General features: G+C 34.0%; 1 protein-coding gene across 1 annotated transcript in view; it reads left to right on the top strand.

Moving 5' to 3' along the window:
- Positions 1–11,783, top strand: part of LOC103561029 (vitamin D3 hydroxylase-associated protein-like) — a 42,148-nt gene extending 30,365 nt beyond the window's left edge. The window contains exons 11-15 of the mRNA XM_008535414.2: positions 3,435–3,478; positions 3,843–3,882; positions 5,027–5,135; positions 8,557–8,702; positions 11,324–11,783. Of these exons, the coding sequence (XP_008533636.2) occupies positions 3,435–3,478; positions 3,843–3,882; positions 5,027–5,135; positions 8,557–8,702; positions 11,324–11,452 (468 nt within the window). The 3' untranslated portion in view covers positions 11,453–11,783. The remainder of the gene's footprint in view (positions 1–3,434; positions 3,479–3,842; positions 3,883–5,026; positions 5,136–8,556; positions 8,703–11,323) is intronic.
- Positions 11,784–12,451: the final 668 nt, after the last annotated feature.

The following is a 12,451-nucleotide window of genomic DNA, read 5'->3' as shown; positions in this document are numbered from 1 at the left end:
TTAGTCATCTAAGCTGTGAAAATGGTATAACTCTCCATTTGTCTTGTAGAAATTTCTGCAGTGTTTTTAGTTTTCAAGGCAGAGACCTTTCACTTTTAAATGTATTCCTTTGTATTTTATATTTTAGCAATATCATTAATGGGAACTTTTATAGTTTCATTTTCAGTTTCTGAATTGTAGTGTAATTTTTCTATCACATGACCTTTATAAATTTACTTAGTAGATTTAATTGTTGCTTTATAGATTCCTTAGATCAAGGGTTGGCAAACTATGGCATGTGGAACAAATCCAGACCACTGCTTGTTTTTGTAAAATTTATTATAATTTTAATTTTTTATTCTTTTACCTTGTTGTATTCACTGGCTATGACCCCCAGTATATATATACAACATTGAGTATAAAATGTCATCATTGCCTTGGCCTTGTTCTAAAAGGGACGTATTAAGTATTTCATCAACTATGACATTAGTTGTAGATTCATCATACTTTTAATTAGACTGAGAAATTCCTTTTATTCTTAATTTTCTGAGAGTTTTTATAAATATGGGATTTTTATTTACCAAACTTTTTTTCTTCACCTGTTGAGAATATTGTATTTACTTTTTTCCTTTATTATGTTAACAAAATAAATTTTCTTAATTGAGTGTTTTGAAAGTTAAAGCAGCTTTCAATTCCTGAATAAATCTCACTTGATAATAGTATACTATCCATTTTATATAACAGTAGATTTGATTGGCTAATATTTTTCTGAGAATTTTTGCATGTATGCAAATAGCATTTTTTTTAATGTTCTTTTCTTGTTATATTTTTATCAGGTTTTGGTATTAGAATTATACTTGTCTTATAAAACAAGATAGTGATTTTAGATAGCCCATAACTCTGTTTTGTTTTTTTATCCAGATTTATAATCTCTGCCGTGTAATTGGAGTTTTAAATTCATCTTACCTTTAGTGTAGCTATCAATATGTTTGCATTCAGAATGACCATTTCGCTGTTTACTTTTTGTTTATTCTGTCTGCTCATATAAAATGACATCTGTTCATTATTTACTTTTTCTGATTGTCTAGTCTTCCCTTTCTGCCATCTAATAAATCAAATGTTTTTATTAGTATTCCCTTGTAATTTCTCTTCTGGATTTTCAGCTCTACTTCTTTTTTTAAATATTTTATTGCTTGCTCTAGGGATTACAATCCTCATCCTTAACTTTTCACAGTCTGCTTAGAGTTGATATTGTATCAGTTCACAAGAAATGTGAATCTGGCATTTGCATGTTGCTTTAACCCCTATACTTTGTGATATTGTCAAATATGTTACTGTACATGTATTTTAAATCCCACATGATTGTTATAATTTTTGTTTTAGACAGTCATTAGGCTTTTAAAGAAGATAAGAAAAATATAGTTTTTATATTTACTCACATATTCACTATTTCTGATATTCTTTATTTCATCATGCACACCAGGTTCCCACAGAGTGTGTATTCCCTTCAGCAAAAGTAACATTCTCCAGTATTTCCTTAACTGCAGGTCTGTTAGCAAAAAATTCTTTTAATTTTCTATCTGAAAATGATCTTAAAATTTCCTTCCTAGTGTAATAATATTTTCACTGCATATACAGTTCTAGTTAATAACTCCCCAGCAATTTATTGATGACATTCCATTATCTTCTGATCTACATTATTTCTCATTAAAGATCCATCATTTGCATGGTTGTCCCCCTACGTGCAATGTATCTTTTCTTTCTGCCTGTTTTCAAAATTTTCTCTTTATCCTGGAGTTTTAGCAGTTTGATAATGTGCCTAGGGGTATTTTTCTTTATTCTTCTTAGATTTATAAATTAATATTTTTCTGAGTAAATTTGGGTAACTTTTCAGCCATTATTACTTCACATATATTTTCTATCACAATTTTTTTTTCTTCCTCTTCACTCTAATAACATGTATGATAGACTCCATAATACTATTCTACATATTACTGATGATTTATGTTCTTTTATTTGTTTTGGGGGGTTTTCTCTGTTTCTTCAGAGTGAATAATGTCTATCGATCAATCTTGAAGTTCAGTGACTCTTTCATCTCCTGCATCTGATCTTATGTAATGGCTATTCAGTAAAATTTTCATTTTACATATTTTATTCCTTGCTTTTAGAATTCCCATTTGATTCTTTTTATAGGCTCTATTTCACTGCTAATATTTCCCTATCTACCCATCTGTTTGTTCATTATGACCATCTTTTTAAGCCCTTGGACATATTTTTATTAGGTGATTTAAAATACTTGTCTGCTAATTCCAACATCCAGATCATCTCTTGGGGTTTGTTTCCAATGACTTCCCTCTCCTCCCAGTTATATGTTGTATTTTCCTGCTTCTTTTCAAGTATAAAAATTTTTTTTTATTGTCTGCCGAATGTTGTGGATGCTAGGTAGTTTGGACTCTGAATTTGGGTCTTTTTTTTAGAGAGAGTTGAGATATTTGAGTTTTGTTTTTGTGTTTTTCATGCAAGCAGCTAATTTCCTAATCAGTTAATCTTAACTTTTCAAATTTCATGTTTGAACTTTGTTAGAATTATTCTAGAGTGGCTATTACTGTAGTAGAAAAGTCCTACTCCTAAGGCATAGCTTTCTTTCATGAATAACCACGTTGTTCAGCAAAGTGTCTTTCCTCTAGATGTTCATAAATCTTGTGTACCCAAGTACTGTGGGAACTTCAGAACCTTCATTCAGCTTACAGATCCCCCGGAGCTATTTTCCATATGAACACACAGTCCTGTACCACCACATGTTCAACAGCTAAAAACAGTTGCCTCATGTATCTCATCCATACACACATATACATACACACGCTCATACATGTATACAGGCATACCTCAGAGATATCGCCGGTTCAGTTCCAGACCACCATAATAAAGTGACTATCAGGCTAAAGTTACTCACACAAATTTTTTGGTTTCCCAGTGGATATAAAAGTTATGTTTATACTGTAGTTTCTTAAGTGTACAATAGCATTATGTCTAAAGAAACAATGTACATACCTTAATTATAAAGCACTTTATTGCTAAGAAATGCTAACCATCATCTGAGCCTTCATCAAGTTGTAATCTTTTTGCTGGGAAAGGATCTTGTCAAAAACGCCATATCTGCGAAGCACGATAAAGTGAAGCACAATAAAATAACGTATACCTGTATACATAATTTCCAAATACAAAATATTTTCCCGGTGGAAATCTGTTTACCTAGTTTTATATCTCTTTTCAATATATCTGAAACTTCACTCTGTGTCAACTAATATAATACCATAGTATTAAAATGTCATCCATGAAGGATATTTATAATTTCCCACTGCAATCTCTGAAAGTCCCAACACAGACTCTGTGCTCTGCTTGGACAGTTACAGTCCTTCTTGATGAATCTAAACTCATCTTCTGGCTTCTTTTAGTTCCCACGACTGGCCAAATTCTTAGATAAAACCTGCGGCATTGGGTAAGTTTATCTGTGTGCATACATAAGACAGTATTAGTTAGATTACTGAGATTTATTGTCCTCAAAGTAGGAAATCTGCCACGAATATGAAAGTAAAGTCCCATGGTTATTTATGTTGAATATTTATAGTTGGGTAATAAATGTGGATTTCAGGGTAAAAAAATATTGATAAGTTACCAGGAGTAGCAGAAGGAGAAGTACTGAACAAGATAATTTAAAGAAAAGTAAAAGAGATTAAACGTGTTTTGGGAAAGGGGAGTGGTTAGTAGATATAGAGAAAGTTCAGGACTTCTGCCAAAATATATACTGAGGTTATAAACTGGGACGTCTGTACTCACCTTAATGTCTATGTTGTGCATTGCAGGTCAGTGAAGAAACTCTGGAAGCAGCATGACGCTGTGAAGGTAATTCAGATTTCTTCTAGGGTTTGAGCTTTACTGGTCACTGGGTCAATGATAAATGGAGTGAGTTGAACATGGATTGGTAAGCATTCACTGTCAAAACAGGGATGACCACTATTTCTCTTTTGATCTCTCATGATTTCTGGTTACTGTAAATCAGCTTTTCAAAAAGCCCTTTTAATATAAAAGAAACTGCATTTTATTCCTTCTACATGTATGACTTAGCCTGTGAAGCCGGTTATCAGTAAATACAAATTTCTGGGAATAGTGAGGCTTAGTACAAAGACCATTGGCTGTGAAGATTAAAACAAACAAATAATGACAATAATAACAAAAAACACTTGAATCTTGAATCTGTTGCTGACTAGCAGTGTAATCTTGGGTCAGTTTTACTTAGTTTTTTTGAATATAAATTTCCTGATCTATAGATTTAAAATAATCTCTGCTTCACATGATGGCTATGAGAATTAAAGAAAGAAATATTGCTGTAGCTAGAGATGTACATTACCTGGCGTAATGCCTGACACGTAACGTAGTAAGACGTTATTCTTTCTTCATTCGTGAATAAAGATTGTCTAGACCAGGAGTCAGCAATTGTTTTCTATGAAGAACCAGAAGAGAAATATTTTAAGCTTTGTGGGCTACACCATCTCTGTCATAGCTACTCAGCTCTGCCATTGTAGCACAAAAGCAGCCATAGACGACATGTAAAGGAATGAGCTTGACTGTGTTCCATTAAACCTTATAACAAACTGCCAGCAAGCCAGATTTGGTCTGTGGGAGCAGGCGTTTGCTGACCTCTGGACTAGATTAAGGAATACGGCGGGGTTTTTTTGTCTGTTTGTTCATATATTTAGTTATTGGATCTATGTTTTAGAGTCCTCAGGCTTAAAAAAAAAATGCAGAAAGAGCATCCTCCATCTCATCTTCATAGAGGTCCTTTCACATGTCTGATCAAGACAACACTTCAGCGTCCTTTTCTGTCTTTACCATGGTGTGTTTAAAATCCAACTTCTTTGGTAAAAGTATGATTTTGTTACATCACCTTCAGCAATTTTAAAGGACAAAATTTTCTAAAATAATGTAAGCCATTTTTTCTTTTCTTACAAATAGTAATGCTTGGGTTTAATTCTTCTCTTCTTTCTAGACTTATCAGTGTGAATTCATTGACAAATGGAAATCTCTGGAGTTGGATGTTATTCTCTGCCCTGCTGTATGTCCAGCCTTCAACCTGGCTTCTAGTGGGATTCTCCTTGGTAATAAATAATTTTTAGTTTTTTGTTCTTTAAATTAGATAAATGCAGCATGGTATGAGATATAGGAGAAAGTGTACTGGTTTAGCAATCAGAAGAATTGCATTCTAACCCTGGATTTGTTGCCACTTTGTGTTATGTTAATTGAAATATTTAAGAATGAATATATTAGAACCTACCTCTTATGAGATTACCATCAGCCTTAACTTCTTTCTCCAACTCTGTTATCCTCCTGAATTTATTTTCTAATATTAGTCATTTATTTTCTTGTTATTCTTTCTTTCCTCTAGTTTTCCCTAGCTAAATAGTTCTAAATTCTTATTCATGCTGCATTTTGTGGTTTATAAGTTTCTTTGGTGTGCATTATTTAATTTGATTTTCACAACCACTGTGAGTATGAAGGACAAGGCTTTTAATCCTCTTTTACTTCATAATTAAGGAATTAAGTGATAAAATAATTTAAAACTATGAATTTAAGGTCACATGATTGGAAAATAATAGAATGAGTACTAAGACCATACCCTCTCACTAGTTATCCACTAATTTGTTCACTATACTCTGAAGAGTGATAAGCCTCTATTTGCTAATTTTTTTAAATAGGCTTTTTGGGGGATACTTTTAGGTTCACAGCACAACTGAGCAGAAGGTGGGAGATTTCTCGTAGACCTCCTGCCTCCAGACATAAATAGCCTCCCCTGCTATCAACATCCTGCATCAGAGTGGTACATTTGTTACAACTGATGAACCTACACAGACATGTCATTATCACCCAAAGTCCATAGTTTACGTGAAGTTTCACTCTTAGTATTGTACACTCTATGGGAATTGAAAGACGTATAATGACATATATCCATCAGTGTAATATCATACACAATAGTTTCACTGCCCTAAAAGTCCTATGTGTTCTTCCTATTCATCCCTTCCTCCTAATGCATGACAACCACTAAACTTTTTCCTGTCTCCATTGTTTTGCGTTTTCTACAATGTCATATAGTTGGAATCATTCAGTATGTAGCCTTCTCAGACTGACTTTTTTCATTTAGTAATGGGCATTTAAGTTTTCTCCGTGCCTTTTCATGGTTTAATAGCTCATTTCTTTTTATCTCTGAATAATATTCCATTGTCTGGATGTACCACCATTTATTTATCCATTCATCCACTGAAGGGCATATTGGTTACTTCTAAGTTTTGACAATTATGATTAAAGCTCCTGTAAACGTTCATGTGCAGATTTTTGTGTGGACATAAGTTCTCAACTCCTTTGTGTAAATGCCAAGGAGCATGATTACTGGACTGTGTGGTAAGAGTATATTTATTTTTGTAAGAAATTGCCCAAACTATCTTCTAAGTAGCTGTACCATTTTGCATTCCCAGCAGGAATAAATGAGTTCCTGTTGCTCCACATCCTTACCAGCATTTGGTGTTATTAGTGTTCTGCATTTTAGCCATTTTAATAGATGTGTAGTGGTATCTCCATGTTGCCTTAGTTTGCATTTCCCTGATGACGTATGATGTGGAGCATCTTTACATATGCTTATTTGCCCTCTGTATATCTTCTTTGGTGAGGTGTTTGTTAGGTCTTTGGACCATATTTTAATTGGGTGTTTATTTTTATTGTCGAGTTTTAAGAGTTCTTTGTATGTTTTGGATAATGGTCCTTTTTCAGCTGTGTCTTTTGCAAATGTTTTTTCCCAGTCTGTGGCCTGTCTTTTGATTCTCTTGACAGTGTCTTTTGCAAGCAGAAATTTTTTAATTTAATGAAATCTAGCTTATCAATTATTTCTTTCATGGTTTGTGCCGTTAGTGTTTTATCAAAAAAGTCATTACCATACCCAAGGTCACCTAGATTTTCTATGTTGTCTTCCAGGAGTATTATAGTTTTGCATTTTACACTTAGGTCTGTGATCTATTTTGAGTTAATTTTTGTGAAGTGTGTAAGGTCTGTGGCTAGATTGGCTTTTTTCTTTTTTGCTGAGGATGTCCAGTTATTCCAGCACCATTTGTCAAAAAAACTATTTTTTCTACATTGTATTGCCTTTGTTATTTTATCAAAGATCAATTGACTATATTTATAGGAATCTATGTCTGGGTTCTCTGTTTCTGTTCCATTGATTTATGTATCTATTCTTTTACCAATTTGCCACACTGTATTAATTAGTACAGCTTCATAGAAAGTCTTGATACTGGAATAGTCAGTCCTTCCACTTTGTCCTTCTTCAATATTATGTTGGCTATTCCTAGAGTTTTACCTCTCCTTATGAACTTTAGAATCAATATGTACAAAAGAATTTGCTGGAATTTTGATTGTGAATCCATTAAATCTATCGATCAAATTGGGAAGAACTGACATCTTGATAATACTGAGTCATGAACAGGGAATATTTCTCCATTTATTTGGTTTTTCTATGATATCTTTCATCTTAGTTTTATAGTTTTTTTAATATTTCTTTTACATATTTTGTTAGATTTCTACCTAAGAATTTAATTTTGGGGGTGCTGTTGTAAATGGTATTGTGTTACTAATTTCAAATTTCACTTGTTTAATGTTGATGTAGAAGAAAGCAATTGAGTTTTGCATTCTGTAACGTTGCTATAACCCCTTATTTGATCCAGGGTGGTTTTTTTGGTCATTTCTTTCAGATTTTCTGCATAGACAAATCACATCATCTGTGAACAAAGACAGTTTTATTTTTTCCTTCCTGTTCTATTTATCTCCTATTTCCTTTTCTTGACTTATTGCATTAGAAGTGGTAAGAGGGGATGCTCTTGTCTTGTTCTTACTCTTACTGGTAGGAAAAATTTTATATTCATGTGCTCATTTCAGCTTTAAAGGTTAATTGCTTCTTATTTGCACCGTAAACTTGTAAAATAGCATATTTACTGGTTTATTCAATCAACAAATATTTCATTGAATGCCTACTATATACCACACACTGGATGGACACTATTAATATAAATAAACACCATCTCTATGTTATTTTCCTATTATATTAAAAACATCCTGAAATTTAATGTCATACTTTTTCACATGTATATCCTCCAAATGTATGTGATTGAATTATAATAGTGCTAGGTAAATATTTGAAAATCAATTAATTTTCTATGAATGTATAGTGAATGTCTTTTAAAGAATGAAAATCTCCAATCAACCATTTTAAAATAATCTTTGGAGTGGATATGGAGTAGAGAACAAGGTGACAAATCTGGACCCAATTTTAATAATTTCAGTGAAGGGCCCACTTCCTCTTATTTCAGTTCCTTTGCTCCACTGAAAAATGTAAACAAGGCCACTTGTTTTTCTGAGTTGTGGAAGGAAGAAGAGAAAAGAGTTTGCTTTTTCACCTTGTATGGGTAGAAGAAAGGAAGAAACAAAACGGTAGGAAAACTGGAGGAGTTCTGATGAGTCTGTGTGCCTGCTTTCCAGGTGTTACCTCCTATACTTTCCTTTATAATGTTCTGAACTTCCCTGCGGGAACTGTCACTGTTGACACAGTGACAGAGGAAGATGAGGAGAAGCTGAAACAATACCAAGGATACTACCATGACTTCTGGGACACACAACTCCGGAAGGTGAGTTAATCCAGTAGAGGGCACTGAGTGGCAAGGAAAAGGTTTTTTGAAGATTTCTTCCTCCAGATGTTGGGGCTGTTGCTATCTTTTTCTAGTTCCTAAGAGAGAGAAATTTAATGACCTCTACTTTCTTTCTCTGTCCTTCATGCCCCATTGAGCCACATTATCATATATATTTGATAATGTTACAAGAGAATGTTATTTTCTTTTGCAATGAAATAAGGATTGAACCTAAAAATAACTTTTTTCTTTCTCTGTTTATTAGAAAAAGAAGTATCTAATAACATTTCTACTATTGTTAAAATTCCAAATTTGACCTTTTTAGAAAATAGAATGTTTGGACTTTTAGGATTCTCAAACGGTCCTTCATAAGTCTTGTCTATTACACTTTTATTTGTCCTGATTTAAGACACTTTTTCTTTGAGTTTTATGGAATAGAACAACAGGCAAACTTTCACAAAGCCATCACTATTGGTATGAACACCCTCCTTCTATTTCCCCCTTATCCTCACTACACATTATAGAACAGGAGTTTGAGTTCATTTATATTGAATCTTTCTTTAGGATTTTTTGTGTTAAGAATCTCCCGACCCACATGTCTTTGGAGTATTTTCAGAGACGAACTTTTGAATCTTAAACATTTTTAATAAATAGGCTAGTAAGTCTGGAAGCCATATAAAGCCGAGCCTAAGGTACAGTGGTTAACATGTCCCCGTCCCTAAGTAAAAACAAACAAATACACACACAAAATCAATCAATTTTATCCCATTACCAAGTATCTCGTATCCAGGGAGGACTATAGTGAAGTAACTATTACTTCTTGCTTGGGAATCCGTTCTTCAGTCAAATATTATTCCCTCAAACATTTATGAGTTCCTTTGTTGGTACTGAAAAACATCTATGTTTTATATAAATGCTACATAAAGATATAGAGATGGATAGATAGATATTGATATATATTACAAACTTAGAGAATGCCAAGATATGATACTCCATGTACTACTCAAATTATCCTTCTTTAATTATCTCTCCATAGAATTTTCTGGGAAACTCAAACTCCTTATGTTGGATGTTATGTTGGAGCTAGGATTTTCTCTTGTGGATTAGTTTGACTTTTGGATTGCACAAATTAAATAAAAGGGTGAATAAATAGTAACTTAGCAGTCTCTGCTTTTGAGTGCTGTTATGACACATGAAGAGTAAACATCAAATCTGTTTTGACATTCTGTGAAACAGAGCATTAACTTTTATTTTTACTATTTCCCACTTTTAATGATAACACAATGACTGAAGAAAGTAAGGTGCCATATACTTAGGGGAGAAATAAAATGTTTAAAACAAACAGTTATTAGTGAAGAGAATATACTACTAGCTAATATAAGTAGATGAATGAAAGTTAAAAATAGGTATAGTTAACTTAATAACATTTAAGAATGTGTAAATTTGTTTAAAAGACTCTAGAGAAACAAACTTGTGAATTGTATAAAAAGTATGTCACTTGGCTAATTTAATCTGGAGGATAAAATGATCAGAAAATGAGATGAAGAAAAAGATTTGGAGTACAAGCTGAGAATAAGAAATGGATATATCACCATCTAGAAGAAACAAAAAACAAAGAAAATGTTATTTAAAAACATAATAAAATAGCAAAATAAAATAAGAATAAATTCAGTTTAGTAGTAGTTGTAAAAGTTAAATGTAATAGGTAAAGTTTTTAAGGAAAATGCTTGAAAGATGAAAAGAATATTAGAATAAGTTTTAAAAAGCCGAGGACTGGCCTGGTGGCATAGTGGTTAAGTTTGTGCACTCTACTTCGGGGTCCTGGGGTTCACGGTTTCGGATCCCAGGTGTGGACCTGCACACTGCTCATCAAGCCCTGCTGTGGTAGCATCCCACATACAAAAAATAGAGGAAGATTGGCAACAGATGTTAGCTCAGCGACAATCTTCCTCACCAAAAAGAAAAAAGAAAGAAAAGAAAGAAAAATTCTAAGGTCAGCTAAAATTACCTCCTAAAATCAGAGAAGAGTAATCTTAAACAGTGATAGTTTTCAGAGTGTGAAGGTTAACATTCCCTAGAGAAGTAAGTAGGGTCATTGAGTTTAAGGCAGTTGAAGCAAACTTCTGACCTCATCTTAAAGTTGCATTCCTTTGACTAGAGCTCATTGCAAAGAATTCATGTTGGTTGAGGTCTCTTGTCACTGATTCTCAATGCAGCAGTTCTGGTGAAGAGCTGTCCCCTTCCCTAAACTCTTACCCCCCAAGGAAGACCAAACAACAGGCAGGTTACAACCTTTAGTCCCTCCTGGGATCTGAAGTACAAGTTTCAGTAACAGATGATATAGCTGAGATTATTTCAGTGCTTTTCATAGTCCATCTTTTTTTGGAAACCTCTTTTGGGTGATTTCTTTCTGTGAGAGAAAGAGAAAACACAGTGAAGGTAAAGACATACAATTGAAGCGTCAAATGGTTTTCAGATTTTAAATTCAATAAAGTCACTATAAGTTGTTCTAAAACCCAGTCCACTCTGTACAAGTGTGGTAGAATCTGATGTGTCCTGGGGAAACGGTGCCAAGGCTCAAACCAGGTAGCTGTGGAATCATGACCTCCTTTCCTTTCCAGAGTGTTGAAGGAGGAGTGGGGCTTCCCATTGCAGTGCAGTGTGTGGCTTTACCATGGCAGGACGAGCTGTGTCTGCGCTTGATGAAGGAGGTGGAGACAGTGACCCGAGAATGGAGAAGACGCAGGTGAATCCTCGGCCACTGAAGGACTGAGTCCTCCCCAAGCTTCACAATACTGAGCTTGAAATGCAGATCACGCTGCTTTGCCGCTCAACCCTCACAGGCAGTCTAATCTATTTCTCTCCCCAGGTACTCAAGTTAAACATTTTAATTAATTGATTAACATCTGCCAGTGAGCCAGGTAATAGGTGTTTTTTCCTGATAATTCAAATTCCACTTTCTAGGGAGGTAAACTAGGGCAACTGTCTTTAATTTTCAGCCTTAGTTTCTGTGACAGTAAAGTGGGGGATAATGATAATGTTTAGGGGTGACATTCATTAAATACTTACTATAAACTGTAATTGTTTCGAGAGTTTTATTGAGATTAAATCTTCTGATTCCCAGGACAATATTTAAAAGAGTGGTTGTATTATTATCAGCATGTTTATAGATGAGGACATCGAAACTAGAGAGATTAAAAAGTGCCAGAGTTACAATTAGAACTCCGACTGTGCCTACCTGCCTTAGAGAGTAAGGCTATAATAAGAAGAAGTTCTGTAAAATGCATGCCACACTGCATGGCATATGGTACTCATCAATCAACATTGGCTTCTGTTATTATTTTTTTTTATGAATCTCTGCTTCTTCAGTTGGAATTTCTCTCTCTTCAGAAGTCTATCTCTCTTTTAAATGCCCAGGTATTTTCTGAAAGATCCAGCCATAGGAAGAGCAGACAATAGACTGCACCATGTCCATTTTAAGTAGAGGAACTGATATCCCTGTGGCCTTTGGCCTCATTTTGGGGCTACAGAATCAACTTAGGAAAAAATTTAAATTAATTTTATGGATATGGATATTTTCATTGCTTCAAATATTTTCTTCACACAGAAAAATCCAGAATACATATTGTCAACTTGAACTGTCTACAGAAATTCAGTTTCACCTTTGAATCAATTCTCATTAAATAATAATGATGAGTGGAGAACACCGGGGGATGAGCGTATAGATCAGACACGCATACCACAGTTGA

This window comes from Equus przewalskii, chromosome 5 (genome assembly GCF_037783145.1).
Source record: "Equus przewalskii isolate Varuska chromosome 5, EquPr2, whole genome shotgun sequence".
Classification (NCBI taxonomy): Eukaryota; Metazoa; Chordata; class Mammalia; order Perissodactyla; family Equidae; genus Equus; species Equus przewalskii.
Note: the sequence above shows the minus strand (reverse complement) of the source record. Positions and strands in the feature narration are given on the sequence as shown.